This window comes from Cuculus canorus, chromosome 19 (genome assembly GCF_017976375.1).
Source record: "Cuculus canorus isolate bCucCan1 chromosome 19, bCucCan1.pri, whole genome shotgun sequence".
Classification (NCBI taxonomy): Eukaryota; Metazoa; Chordata; class Aves; order Cuculiformes; family Cuculidae; genus Cuculus; species Cuculus canorus.
This window is the reverse complement of record NC_071419.1, coordinates 1,713,882-1,728,402: the sequence shown is the minus strand read 5'-3', so window position 1 is coordinate 1,728,402 and position 14,521 is coordinate 1,713,882. Positions and strand designations below refer to the sequence as shown.

The 14,521-nt window shown below is 42.3% G+C and overlaps 1 protein-coding gene across 9 annotated transcripts in view; it reads right to left on the bottom strand.

Annotated features, from left to right (window-relative positions):
* Positions 1-14,521, bottom strand: part of STRBP (spermatid perinuclear RNA binding protein) — a 64,612-nt gene that overhangs the window by 9,753 nt on the left and 40,338 nt on the right. For 5 of the 9 annotated variants that reach the window (XM_054083881.1, XM_054083880.1, XM_054083885.1 and 2 more), the window contains exons 12-18: positions 13,611-13,810; positions 11,323-11,481; positions 10,293-10,427; positions 9,262-9,402; positions 7,525-7,648; positions 5,398-5,442; positions 118-227 (exon numbers count right to left, since the gene is read on the bottom strand). In XM_054083881.1, the coding sequence (XP_053939856.1) occupies positions 133-227; positions 5,398-5,442; positions 7,525-7,648; positions 9,262-9,402; positions 10,293-10,427; positions 11,323-11,481; positions 13,611-13,810 (899 nt within the window). In that variant the 3' untranslated portion in view covers positions 118-132. Of the gene's footprint in view, positions 1-117; positions 228-2,218; positions 2,843-5,397; positions 5,443-7,524; positions 7,649-9,261; positions 9,403-10,292; positions 10,428-11,322; positions 11,482-13,610; positions 13,811-14,521 lie in introns of those variants that run through there. The other 4 variants (XM_054083888.1, XM_054083889.1, XM_054083883.1 and 1 more) reach the window with 3 other exon arrangements.

The window sequence follows — 14,521 nt, the reverse complement described above, 5'->3', positions numbered from 1 at the left end:
TTTGAAAAAAAAAAAAAAGGAAAAAAGCTCAGATTCCATGTCTGAAGTTGAGAAACCTCAAAACGAGCCACGTTTGTTCTTGCTTTTAAGACATGTACAAAATGCCATTTGGAGCCACACAACCTGATGGTTCTAGAAGTCAGAGAAGAAATCTTGAGGGCCCAAGTCAATAATAAAAGGTGCGATGCTGAGAGGCTGGCAATAGGGACTGTCAATGAAAAAACCACCTACAGTGGGAAAAGAGCAGAGAAGCAAAAACTTGGTGTTAATTTCTGAGAGACTAGCTGAAGCTAAAGCTCCATTTAAATTTCTCTGCTCTCTCAGCTGCAAGTGGAATTTTCATTGTAAAACGGGCACTTGTAATTCTTTGAAGGTATTGAAACATCTAACACTTCCAAGGTTACCACTTTCTAAACAAAGAACTGACAGCTCATTCGTATTTTCAGTAAAGCAGAGAAATGTAAAATATGCAGCAAGGGGGAAGTTTACAATGTGGTTAGTAACTCCCAACAAATGACAAAAAATAAAGAATGACTTCTATAAATTATCTGAAATGACTGCCATCATGTTGGAAAAGAGCATAGCACCCTCCTTGTTTTTGAAATAAGAACAAGTGATTGGGCTTGCAAATGTTCATTGTATAGAATCAGTTCAGAAAATATTTTGTTTGGAATTTTACAAAGCTAGGGATCAAAAAAGAAAAAACAACCTAAAAACAGTTGCCAATCGGGGGAGCTCCAAAAGGGGAGGGGGGAAATGTGTGCAGAGGAAAAGATTCCTTTAATGAGTATTTGATTAACAAAAATGGGCTCTTATCAGCCATGCTTTTTCTGCTCCGTGATGGCTTCCTTTCATCCATAGGCCAGCAAAACGTATCAGTGATTTACGAGCACCACTCGATTTGACTACATCCCCCAGACCCTGCTCTTTACTCCAACACTAACGCATGGGTGACAACAGCAGGCTCACCACCGGGTTTTTTATTAAAGTACCACCAACACCAAACAAAAGCAAAAGCTATGGCAGAAGAAAAACCATTTAAATATGAACACTTTCCTAAGCACAAACATTTCACATAAGAACAGTTAATTCCAAGAAAAGCAGCTTGTTCTATAAGCCACCCTTTATTATGCTTTTCTAATATTTTTTTCCCTCTAATGGGGGGCATAGGGGAGGAGGAATTTTACATTGCTTTAAGCACCGTTCTTACACTCTCCTCATGGATAAGGCTCCCCTGGCTCAGCAGCAGGGCCTGCTGGAGAACAGTGTATAAAGGCAGGCTTTAAAGAGCACGAACAAAAGCAAGCCTACTGAAAAGCAACAGGCGAGGTCCGAGTAGAGAAGGCCAACCAAGAACGCTGCTTATTTTGTGGGGTGATACCATAATAAAGACTACTCGAATCCCTCGTCAGAGCCTGCAGCAGTGTTTATGCACAAGTCTAAAATACATGGGGACAGCGTGGAGCTGGGGCTTGTCCTGGAATTTCAGACAGGTGCACACACTGCTCATAGGAAAGAAGATTCCTTGGGTTTGAGCACCAACCCTTAGAAAAGTACTGGCCTATGGCTGAAGTGTGTCACTTTTCACAGCAGCACTCAACAAGAACTGGGACAATTAAATAGCGAGTTTTCATGGGGACCTTGTTGCTGCTTTAGATTCTTGGAAATGTAAGGGGGAAAAGGAGAACCCTTTGCTTTAATAGACGTTTGATAACTAAAATACTTTCTGTAGAAATGATGGATGAAAATCAAGGGTGGGCAGACAATCTCAAAAGTGAAGAAGGCCACAAGAACAAGTGCAATTTGTTTTTTTCTTTTTTTTCTTTTTTTTTTTTTTTTAAACAAAAGGAAAACAGCAGCTTTTGAGGTCTAAAGAACCTGATTGTAACATTATTGTTGTCCTTTCTCTGGGCAATACGGACTGAACTGAGTATTCCTGTTCATTGCGTAAAAAGAGTCCTTCTCTGGGATCTTCCTTTGTTTAGTACTTATTTCCCATCATGTAACCTAACACAGAGACAGTTTCAAACTAATTCGCTTTGTTTCCTTTATTTTTCAGTATTTTGTGTACAAGTGAAAAGCCTTCTTGGATAATTAAGACTGTGCCTACACTCACAGTTACAGTAAGCTGATCTCAAAGATTATCAGGAAACTCAGGTACTGATGCTTAACTATAAAAAATAAGATAAAACAATATTTTAACCCATATTTTACTAACTTTATTACACACCATAATATTTACAAAGTTAACTGTAAAGTTTCTATTGTGTGGGTTTGGTTTTTTTTTTAATCTTTAATTTTTCTTTTTAAAGAATTGTGCCCTGCATTTAATAACCCTACCACAAGCACAGGTCGTTGACTGAATCTGTGTGACTGCAGTAGGAAACAGGCAGTACTCTTGTGTTACAACAAAACAGTTTATTTGTGATCAGTGTTTTATATTCTATACATCCTTCACAAATTTAATTTTACATAATCAAATACTTCATTTAAAACGTAAGATTTAAGCTTCTAGTTCTTCCCTATAACAGAAGGCTGGTATAAGTTATTTGAAAATGAGGTAACATTTCACAGAACATTTTTTTCAAGTTTTAGAGAACTAAATTTGCATTTTGTTAAAATCAAAAAGTAGGAAAAAGATGTTTCTTTACAAATGACTTTCTCAAGTATGTGTTCAAAGAAACAGGATAAAAAGGCTTTTTTTCTTCTAACATTCTGTACTGTACTGTGTTGTTCAATCGATAGGAATTAGCTTCTGCCATTTGCTAAAAGAATGAGTAGTGGGGAACAGGATAAGTTGGGAATTTCATAACTGGTAACAGAACCATTCTCTTGGGTAAACCTACAGAGAGAAGAAAGGGAGAGGACTCCAAATAAGTTCAGTGATCCAAGAAAGTCAGATAAGAGCTTACAGTTCTCATTAACCTTTTCCAGATCAGTCAATCCATGTGATTGTAGGGTGCATAAACAGTAAAACTTCAAAACTTGCACTATTTCAGACAGCTTAAGGTTTGCTTTTATTTTTGTTCTGGTCTTTGGTAAAATTAAAGTAAGCAACATCCTCAAAAGCAGAGTGTGTAGTTGGACTTGAATTTCTATTTCATAATCTTTATGATAATTCATCTCTACCATCTCCTGCTATGTCCTGAGTTAATTTTGCAGGCCAGTTACCAATGCAGATATTGTAGATGGGCACTGCTGTGAGTGCCCATAAAAGAGAACTCGCAGGGAAACTGGTCAGCAGTTTTGATAAGCATCCAAGTAGGTCAGCCAAAACTCAAGCACCTACAGTAAATTCTGCATCTGCTTCATTATTCTGCATTTCCTCTCCTGCACTGAAGTGGCAAATCTGGAAAGATTAATATCTGCCTGATTTTGTGATTATTACAGAGTTCTTGTGGCCTCACAAACTTCTGCACAATTAAATGTTTGTTTGTTTTTTTAATCTTGCCTATTTAAATTCTAGTATTGAACCTATGTGTCCATTTAGAAATCACAAAGCAGCAACAGCAGGTATTCCAGAGCACCAGATGATCAAAGTGAAGTTTCCCAACATGCAACAGCTTACAAAGGCAGAAAGACATGTTTACCTTACAGCCAAAAGCATTATCCCAGTACTTCGCATCACAATCATAAGACATTAAAACCAGAAACTCTTTATGTGAAAAATGGGGGCATTCAATCCCACAGTGCTTTGGAGTCAGTGATATGTCACATACACACAGCTAAGTGATTAAAATACAGCTCCCAAAATAGGCATCACGAGAAAAAAAAAAACAACACAGAACAGGAGGAATGAATGAAAAAGCAGGAAAAGCTGCAAGGTAAGCTGGTAACAACTGTACTCTCTTCTTCAGCAGGGAAAAGAGTCTTCCTAAGTCACTCTGCATCCCTGCTTGTAAAAACACAGACAGGCAGATCCCACTCCTTGGTTATAGTCAGTGACTATGGCTCAGAAAGAACCAAAGGGATATTTTAAACATCCATGGCATGAAGCAAGCCCGAAACTAAACTTCCCTTCATTCACCCCTGAGAAAACAGGTAGCTGTTCCTTGTGTAGTACAACACAGCACTGCTGCCCAGCTGCCGTCCTGCCAAAGCACCGGGACAGTCAATGGAGCAGGAGTTCTACCATTAGAGGTTTGCCTCCATTTTGAAGGGGGAATCATGCAGTTTAAGCACAGCCATTGGCCCATTCTCCTTCCTCTCTCCACTGGGGGAGTACAGAACAGGACCAGCTGCTCTCAGTCAAGCAATGGGGAACAGTTTCAATAAGGCAACAGCATTCTGTTTATAGCTCATAACTCTGAAAGAAAGTAATGAAATCAACCATCCAAAGCATTTTTAACTTTTATAATGCAATCAGGGGAGTTGGTATTGGCCATGCTATACAAATTTGAGGGGAACAACTACTACAAATGCTACAAAAGCTAGAAAATCAGTTGCAAATTGCAGGCTGAGTTTCCCCAGTGGAAACCTGCAGGCCTGGAAATGCACTTGAACTCATCCTTTGAGTAGCAGGTGTTCACCCAGTCCCAGTGAGAGGAGAGGGACTGGCTCTGGTGGGCTCGCTCTGTGTGTGCCAGGACAGATCACTGACTCCAAGCTGCTCCGCTCCCATTGCCACATAAACCTCATTCAAAGTAACCAAAAGGGCCAGTTAGAGGTACGCATTGTTAGTCTAGCATAAAAAAAAGCCTAAGGGTAGGAAGAAGCTGAGTTAAGAAAAACCCTTCTGTCATAGCTGGTCATTAGCCTATTTCACAATCTTTATGAAACTAGTGCTTTGCCAGCCCAATATCACTGTGCTTCTTAGTAAAAAGCATTGTGGCAAATTACCACGTCCTAGCTTCCTAGCAATCTCACTGCTAATGGATAAGGGGGACAAAAACCATTCTGCTTGTCCCAAGCAGCAGTGTTTTAGCCTGCAGGGGAGGGAGGAGTGGGTGTATATGCACATCCTGTCCTGGGGCTTTCATGGAGCTGACAGCATCAAGGGAGCTTTGTCCACAAGCTACTTACACTTGGGGACAAACACTTGGCAAATGTTGCTGTAATGCCATTTAGATAAATATTGGTCAAAGATGCTGAAATAGGCCCTTCGGTAGTCTTTGAATGGAGCACAGATTGGCTGTAAAAAGTAAGAGAACTACTTCAGTTTCAGTATGAAAGGGAACAGGCAATTAGAACAAGCAGTCCTTCCACAAGTCAGGCAAAGCATAGGCAAAAGAGCTACTCCAACCAAAAAAGAACCACAAGGTTATGGCATAAAAGTGTTGTTGTCGTTATGGTTTACGAGCTTTAATCTCTTTGAATTTCTCCTTGGACTGCCACATTTGGACTGCCACAACAGTTTCTATATAATTTCTAATTTGTTAATCACTGGGCTATACATACCGTAAGCTGGCGCAGCTGTACTGTACCCATAGGGTGCTCCATAGCCTGCAACATAAACAGACACGGGATGGGTTTCATTTGCTACAGTACCTGAAGACAGACGGTGTTCACACACCAGCACACAAGGAGGGACCCTTCCTGGCACAACAAGCAGGACCACAGGAAAAAAGCAAACTCACACCAATACATATAAATATTGCTGAAAACACTAAAAACCTTCTACACTGTGAACAAGCTATCCAAGGACTTTCTTAAGCCTCATCAAAGAGTTAAATTCCGTATTTAATTTCCTTAGCATTTTCTTTCAGCTGAAGCCCTCAAGCCTGTACTGTCAGAGCATGGAGTTGGCATAATGCAGACAACACATACTTGCATACCTTCTTCCTAAAACACAAATGCAGCCTAATGCAGAGAGCAGTGATTTTCCTCCACTTCCATTAAAGAGTGGAATGCGAGGTGCCTGTGGCAGATTCCACATCACCATCAGCAGAGCTCCTGTGAATTTTGCTTTCCTGCCATTTCTAACAGACAAAAGAAAGTTTCATAAAGGACATCTGAACACAGAGGTAGATGGAGGAGAGTATCTTTCTTTCCAAAGAGCTAAGCGTGACTCTGGAGCGAGGAAAAAAGCAAGAGTGGTAACACCAGTTTGGTTACTACATCTCACTGGTTAATGAAGGCTTTGCATTTTTTTCTGGTGGGATCACCTGTCCCCATCACAAAAAGCAGGAGATTCCTGAGAAGAACAGGGGATGAAGAGAAGTAATGTGTGAAGGTCAAGGCCAATAAAAGCTTAACAACTGCAGTGCCTGGGAAATAAAACCTATTTCTGGAGTAATTCCATGCTGGCAAGAAGCATGCCCCTGGCAAGTTAAAGTGTCTCATAAATGGCTCCTCAGGCAGCAAGACAGTTCCAAAAACAATGTTAACAGCCATTAAAAATGAATTACTGGTTTTTAATATTTATAATTACATTAACATACAGGAACAATGAAGACAGTGTGCTGTCAACTGTGCCAGAAAGCAGCTCTACCAAACAGGGCTATGCTATTGGCATGTGTGAATTGCCGAAGGGTGTAATTACAGCCCATGCTGTAATCTGAAAACCTGAGCATGAGGAATAAGTGTTATTTTTTGGAAGCTACCGGTTTTGCTTTGACTTAGAAACCCCCAGCATCTCAATCTTACAAATGTGTTATTCCAAGTAAAAACAACATCCAGATTCCCTTCATGTCACCTGCAAGCCTCAGACATGTTGTAGAGTCACAACAATGACCTTTGGAAAGGGGAATCAGAAAGTGAACAATTCATTACAGTTTTCTTGTGTTTGCATTTTAACACCTTACACTGTATGTATCTGTCATATCAAAACCAAAATGACACATAAAAAACCCCTACACTCTAGTAACTACACTTAGTAGTAGCTGAGTGTTTCAGCTCCTCAAGCTGGAACAGTTTTGCCTCTGATGGTTGCAAGGCTGCCCTAAAGAATCAGCAGTGAGATATCCTGCTCTGTATGGCAAGTACCAAGGATATCTGTGAACCACAAGGTCCTTGGATTTCAAAACATCTTTCTGCTAATCAGAACACCACAGCAGAGACCATGAATTAACATCAGCCCAGAGTATGAATGGAAATTCTTCAGTTGTTTTTTTGGCCACCACAAAAGCTACCAACAGATGCCGTGCTCACATGTGTGATTTGTGTAGAAAGTTTCTGGGAGCACAGTAAGTGTTAAGCCTGCCAACTTAATCTCCACAAGGGTTTCTTGGAACAGTCACTCCTAATGCTAAAGGACACACGATCCAGGAGATTCTTAGCTAGGAAGAGAGTTTTGGCAATTGTGCCATGGCAGTGAACCATCAAGATGACACAAAATAATAAAGCTGTGAGAGCCACTAAGCCCATCACTGTGTGCTCTGTGCACACCAGGCTTCAAGTTGTATGCTCTAAAGGACAGGTAACGCCAGTTTTTCAACTCCTTGATTTATTTAAAGCCTCATGAATTCTCCCTTCTGCTTCATCTTAGATGATTAAAGTTGAAGAAATCACTTGCACAGGTGACTGACATACACGGAAAAGAACACCCCAGCAGACACAAATGAAACTATTACCATCATGCCTTACCTGGTGTAATGTATCCAGTAGCAGCAGCTGCTCCAACAAACGCTCCTCGTGTTAAAGCACCTCGTCCTCTGCCTCGAACAGCTTGCACTGCTGCAGAAACAGCTGTATTGACAACTCCTTTAGTCTGCCCAGAGTAACAAAAAAATAGCAATTCAGAAAGTGAAAGCATTGCTGGAAATATAAGGACATCTGCATTAAATCACCACCTTTAAGATACACATTCGAACGTGCTTGATGCGCCGATCTTGTTAAAGGCGCAATGGAGAATGCAGAAGTACTGTCCTGAGGATTGTGACTGATGGAAACCGAGGGAGTCACTTGCCAGGTCTTGGACTGTAGTGCACAGCAGTGCACACCGACTCCAGGAGTGCGCTCAGGTCACTCAAACTTGGCAGCCAGTGTGGTCAGACTGTGCATTATCCACCTCAGTTTTGGTTGTGTAGGCACAAACGAGCATTGGTGGTTTCTGACTGTTTCTCTATTGTGCCTCACTGCTCTCTTTCCCACCTCCTTACAAGCTTTCTCTTCTCAGTCTGCAACATGGTCTTTGCTTTTCTCCTACCATTCTGAACCCATGTAACTTCAGCAGGGCCAGGATTCCACCCCAAAGACAAATAACCACCTCATGACCACAGCAGACTGCTTTAGCCTAACTTCACTAGAATGCCACCTTCCTTTTCCCATTGCCACCACCTACAAGGTAAACAACAGCACGGAGTTACAGAGGCTGGCTGCATCACAGCACAGCGTTGTTGTACTAGATACCCTGACTGTCCCCTGAAAATAAAATCATGCAAATGCAGGTATTTCTGAGACGAGCCTGGCAGTTACTGGCATCATTGACCCACTGCATGAGCCAGAGGTCATCTTCACACCCTAACTGCACGTGGAACATATCCTGTGATGTAATGATTTTCTCAATTACCAGATTTCCAAAACAGTAGTGGAAACTGGAATATTCCCAACAAAGTTCTTGGTGAAATAGAGGGGACTTATTAGTTACAGCACAAAACCAAAACCAGGAGTTGACTTATCTTTTGTAAGTGTATTTTATGATATATTCTGCTCCAGCATGAAATGACAAGAAAATCCTAATTCTAACATGTTTGCACAAAAGAGACAAATTGTAATCCTCAGGACTTCATTCAGACTGTAGTCCTCAGGAGGAAGAACTCCATTGATTAGTTTCTGCTCTATTAAACCTTAATGGATTTAAAAAGAGCATTGTGGCTGTTAAACCTCATGGACAAGACTGAGCTTTTTATTATACGATTATACAAGTCTTCCTTTCCAAACCAAATGGCTCATCTGAAAAGATGGGGAGGTGCAAAACCAGTGTGAAAACACTCTCAGTTCAACCCAGAGCGTGGAGTTAAGGCCTTTACCTTTCACTATGTCTATGCATCTTACATGATGGAGCAGCACACTATGGCTCTGGCCTGAACCACAACAGGCTTCCCTGTCATCACCATTTGAAACACGGACCTTACTGTATCTCTTCCAGCTGATCAGCACCTCTGTCTCTGTTTCTTCGTGCCTCCTTTTCTACAATACCCTCCCAATTATCAGATTATATCATTATACTACAATAACTATTAGAGAAGAATAAACATAGAAACCTTACATGTGCACATAAAACAAGAGACTGAAACCACAGGCTTCCCACAGAAGTTCCTGTATCATCAAACAACCCAGAGCTGTAATAACAGAGCAGTCTAAAAAGCAAATAACTCTCACCTGAGGAAGAATCTTCTTTTTCTTGTTGTTCGCTGCATTAGGCCCAGAAAACAGTTTTTCGAGTGCTGCCAATGCAGCACTTGCTTTTGCTACCTTCTTATTTGGGCCTGCACCTCTGAACTTCTGTCCATCTACTTCTACCTGAAAATTGAGACATGAATTTAAGCCTAGTATTTGTCCTTGGCTATACCAAGCACCACCCACTTGTCGTGATGTGCCATCCAGAAAACTTCAGCAGTCAAAACAAAAATTCTCAGAGTTTTATGTGACAAATTTCTATTGCTCCAGATGATGATACTGATAAAGAACACCCAAGTGATCCTGTGAACCACTGCATCGCAGGGATTGGGAACCTGGAAACCACAAGTGCAATTGAAAAAGGACCAGTGTATCTGTTTCATACTGACTTCAGCCAGTATGCTTGAGCTTCTCGACAAACAATCAATACCACAAGGAAATGGGGGTTTCAGGAATCATTTGAGGGTCCCCTCATCTTTATCCACCCCTTATACACCAACATCTTTGCCTACACTATACACACTGTTTAAGTGAGATGCTACCTCACATCACTTTATAGCCTGGGACTACTTCAGAGACAGCACAAGTGGATGAAAAGGAGGAATCAAATGAGTTTACCCACTGCTACAGTCATTCTAAATACCCCCGGCCAAGCTGGCAACAGGAGATTTGAATCAGGTCACTGATGTGGGGTTACCACATATATTTGCAACATGTGCAACTTAGATACTTTTGCCAAGCTGTGGATCTTCTACTTCCCTCCTCCAAGTTTTGGGGCTGTCAGAATCCACTTTTAATTCTCACTGTGTTTCCCTAAAGCACAGAAGATGTTCCTTTCCTCAGTCTAACCATCACAGCAGTAACAACAGATACAAAAACCTGAAAATGTCACCACCACAGGTGAGCACTGCGAAAAACAAAATACAAAAATCTGAACTGCAGCAGGAAGCAACTCCAAAGACTGAAGCAGCGCTAATAAAACCACCTACCAACTCAGTAACTGCCTCACTCACCTCCATCACGAAGCGTTTGTCGTGGCTTCCCCCTGTCTCAGAGATGAGCTCATACTTCAGACCTCTTCTTTTTTCATTGAGCTCCATCACTGGGTTTTTCCCACTTGCTGTGAGTATAGGACCCTGAGTTCTTACCTAGAGAGACATTTATGGTATTGCTTAGAGCCATTAGCTCTTCAAAAGGCAGACAAATATCGACAGCGGCGTGGCTTACAGCGCCACAGGGCCGGCTGCTGAGAGAATGCCAGCATTATCACCATGTTAAGCCTCTGTAATAGCTTGTTCTTGCCAACACGTAAGTGTCAGGACAGGCCCATATCAAAGATAACACTGCCTTGGCTTCAGTGTAACAAGCTGCTCTAGAGCAGCGAGCGGATGGAAGGTTTCTTCTCTAAAGAATGGCAGGGGGACAAACACTGCTGTAAAAAGAGTCACACCCTCTTATTTCTGCTGGTGAGAGCTACTGTCCTCACGGCCTGGTCTGGAGTCTACACAACACTGAACATTACACCAGCTGCACTCAGAATTTCAGCCCTGAGGGGATCCAAAGCTGAAGCCAAGGCCGTGGCGTCAAGTTCCTTGAAATTAAAGGCTTTATGGCTGAAAGGAGATATTAGCCTTCCCAACCTTGCACACATCTCTGCCGCTTTATCTAATTACATCCTGGCCATACGGAGCTCTGACTAAAGAAGGCTCATATCTCAGGTCACATGTTTCAGCAGAAATACCTGTAATTGTTTAGGAGGCAGGGAAGCTAAAGCTGAGATCTCAGCACATCAGCGTATCAGCCTGCATTAGAGTGTACTCAGCTACAAATACAAATGACTACTCACTAATGAAAAAAAAGATGATTAAGGGATCAGCCCAAAGTTTTCAAAAGCAAATTCCTATTCTTGATAAAGATCAGAAGCCTTAGTACCATGACTGGCCCTTTGGAAGTACAGTGTCTCAAAGATGTAAATAAAATGTGATGCTCACCTCTAGGGTAGCGTACAGTGTCTCAAAGATGTAAATAAAATGTGATGCTCACCTCTAGGGTAGCGGAGGTGTCGGCTGTGGAATTTCCAGTATTATTGCTTGAGATTGAAGACGTTGATTCATTTTTACCTTCTGTATCTGATTTTTCATCAGAACTCACACACTCTGCATCTGCATCAAAACCTGTTGGATACCCCATCGCTTGTAAAACCTACAACAAAACCACATGGAATGAACTGAAAACAGGGAACAGTACAGAAACAAATCTAAAGCTGATCGCACCACCATATACTTAGTCAAGGCAGATTGCTTAGAAATAAGCTTTTTCCTGTGTTGAAATGGAGCAAACCACAATAACAACGGGGAAAGTAGTTCCAGGTTTCCAAAAGTGGAATCAACACAAACGGAAATTGTAATCTCAAAGACAGCAATTGCTCATGAACATCATTCGTCATCTTGTGAATTCCTCGTAAAGTAACAGATAGAAATTCAGAAGCGCAGACACTGCACGACACTCCTCAATGGTATGGCAAGGAGACCGTTTTGGACAGCATTTCCCCCTCTCTCTGTGTATACACATCAGAAAATGGCAGGTGACAGCCGGGAGGTACCCAGGGAGTACACAAAACATACCTCTGAAGCTAGAGGTCCAACACCACCTCCCTGCCAGAGGGCAGATGCTTCCAAAGCAGGTGTAGAGGGAGCAAATTCCTGAAGCGAGGTGTGAGGTGAAGGAATGCCCAACTACCAGAGTAACAAACTGCCTGCAGTAAGCCTGCACCACAACCTCCAGCCTTTCTCCCTGCTGCTTACAATCCGCAGCTGTACAGCAAATGGAATTTTACCAATTAAGGTCCTATTCATCAGCTCCTTCAGAAACATCCCTTAATCAGCTACCTGATCCAGTTGTACAAAGGTACCAGGCACAGGCCCACAAGAATCTGAAAAGAACCTGAAGCTTCCCTGAAAAGAACTGCATGGGTAACTCCAAGCTCCGCTCCCACAAATTGTGCTACATCTGGCTGCATTTCAACAGCTCCTAAATTTTAAAAAGGTCAGATCTAGAAACTGAAATGATCACATGATTCCTGCTCATAAGTTTGGGATAGCAGGACCCGGATCTGCTTGGAAAAAAAAAAAAGCTAGTCTCTACCACACCATCCATTTCCTCTTGGCTTGAATTGGGGATGTTTTGCAGTGTAGCCCAGGATTTGTATATGTGTAAATTTAGAGAGAACAGAGCTGGGTAGGCAGCAACACAGGCTGACGCAGAGAAGTTCAAGGGCAGAGAAGTCACAGCTTTTCAGGGCAAGTTTTGTATTTTTTTTTTTTCTTTAAACAACTGCAGGAGGGGAGGCAAAATAAAAGGATGAGGCAGGTTTCTAAGGACACACATGCAGAGAGCTGCTTTTCCTGGAGGAACACCACATTCCCTCACATACTTCTGGACACTTTGAACTTGAAAGCACACGGGACAATAGGATTTTCAAAACTGAAATCAAAGGAAAGCAGAAAGTTGCCGGATGAGGCTTCTAAAAAGGAAATTCTTGTTCAGAAGAAAATGAAGCCCAGAATGACAGATGGGCTGGTTCCTATCATAACTCAGTTCCATTAAAAGAGGTTCTCTTTCACATGAACTGCCTGGAAGACACTTTCATTTCTTCCCAGAAGCCCAGCAGGCTCGGACTGCTTTAGCAACTGAGCTGTCCTCATGCAGCATAACAAGGATGTTGACGTTGGCATTCCAGTCTATCGCTGCTGCACAGCCCTAGGCTCTGTCACACAGAGCACCCGTGAGGACCAGCAGCAGGCCGAGCTCTGCCTGCACAGCACTGGCCTTTCACTGAAAAACTGGTGGAGACCAATCATCTGTGTACACTGTGCATGCACAAGGGTACTCGTCAGACACTGACAGCAGGAAACCACTCCATGTTTCCCAGAGCTCATAACCCAGGAATGGACACAGAGAAGAAAGCGGAGAAACGGGGAGCCACCAACATGACATTTTCAACCTAATAGGCGAGAGGAGTAGAACAGGACAAAACACAACCCCTCCAGTCCAGAGCTTAAGCAACACATTCAATCCACTGCCACGTGAGCTGACCTGCAGAGCCCTGGGAAGCTCTTCCTCCACATTTCCAAATGGTCTCTTCTCTCCTCTGCTAGTACGAAACCAGTGATGTTTTTGAACCGTGCCCAGCTGTGTTTAGAGTACATAAGGACTAGCACAGCTTCACCCATGTATTTTTAATGTTAAGGTTGCACACCGCTAGTTCTGACCACATTTCATACTGTCTGTTCCCAGATCTGGGGAGAGCAGAGTACTTCGAGCTGCCTTACCTTCACTGCCACATGGAGCTTGGCTGTTTTCTTAGAAGGTCCTGACGCTTCATATGTCGTACCATCAACATCTACAGACATTGTGAAGACTGGGGCATGGACTGGACCAGACTGTGACAGCAGCTTATACTGAAGCCCTGGCCTGATTTGGTTCAGCCTCATCAGAGCATTCATGAGATCTATTGCTTTACTATCTAGTACTAGTACGAGATAGTAGAAAGGGCAGGGGGAGGGAGGAAAAAGAAAAAAAAAAGAGGGGAGATGAACAAAACAAGATGAACAGAAAAATGAAACAGTTTGCATTTCAGCCCCTTCTGTCTCCTTTAGGAGCAAAAGAACCCCAAAGCCTCTCTGAGGCTGAGGCCAGCCATAAGGCTGTCAAGTTTCCAATAAGCCATTGTACTGCTGGGCAATAAGTACATTACCCTTCTTCTTAATACTATTAACAGAATTCTTTTGCAGCCAGCTGTACGATTCCTGGCTGCTATAAAAGGACTAATAAGTTTTATAAGTAGTGAGGAACCAGATTCAGAACTGGCACCAAAGCAGCACAGTGAAAATAGCCCCAGAAATGGCTGGATCCCAGCAATGCTGAGACCCCTCCAGTCTGTGTGCATATGCAATGTCAATATGTTGTAGATTAAGCACTTTATTTTTCTTGTGGGAGGTCCTGAGAGACCAACAATTCGCTCAAGAAGGGGAAGAATGCAAAATGCAAATCTTCACACAGCAAAGTCACTGCAATACTTTGAAAAAAAACCCACAGCACAGGGACATAATCAATAAAATATCTCAGCTGCTTGGGCAACCTGCATTTCATTGTAACACGATGGGTAATCCCATTTAAAAATGCAAATCATTCAGTTAGTACAACATGCCAGGGGAAATCCAGATGCAAAGAGATGTGCTTG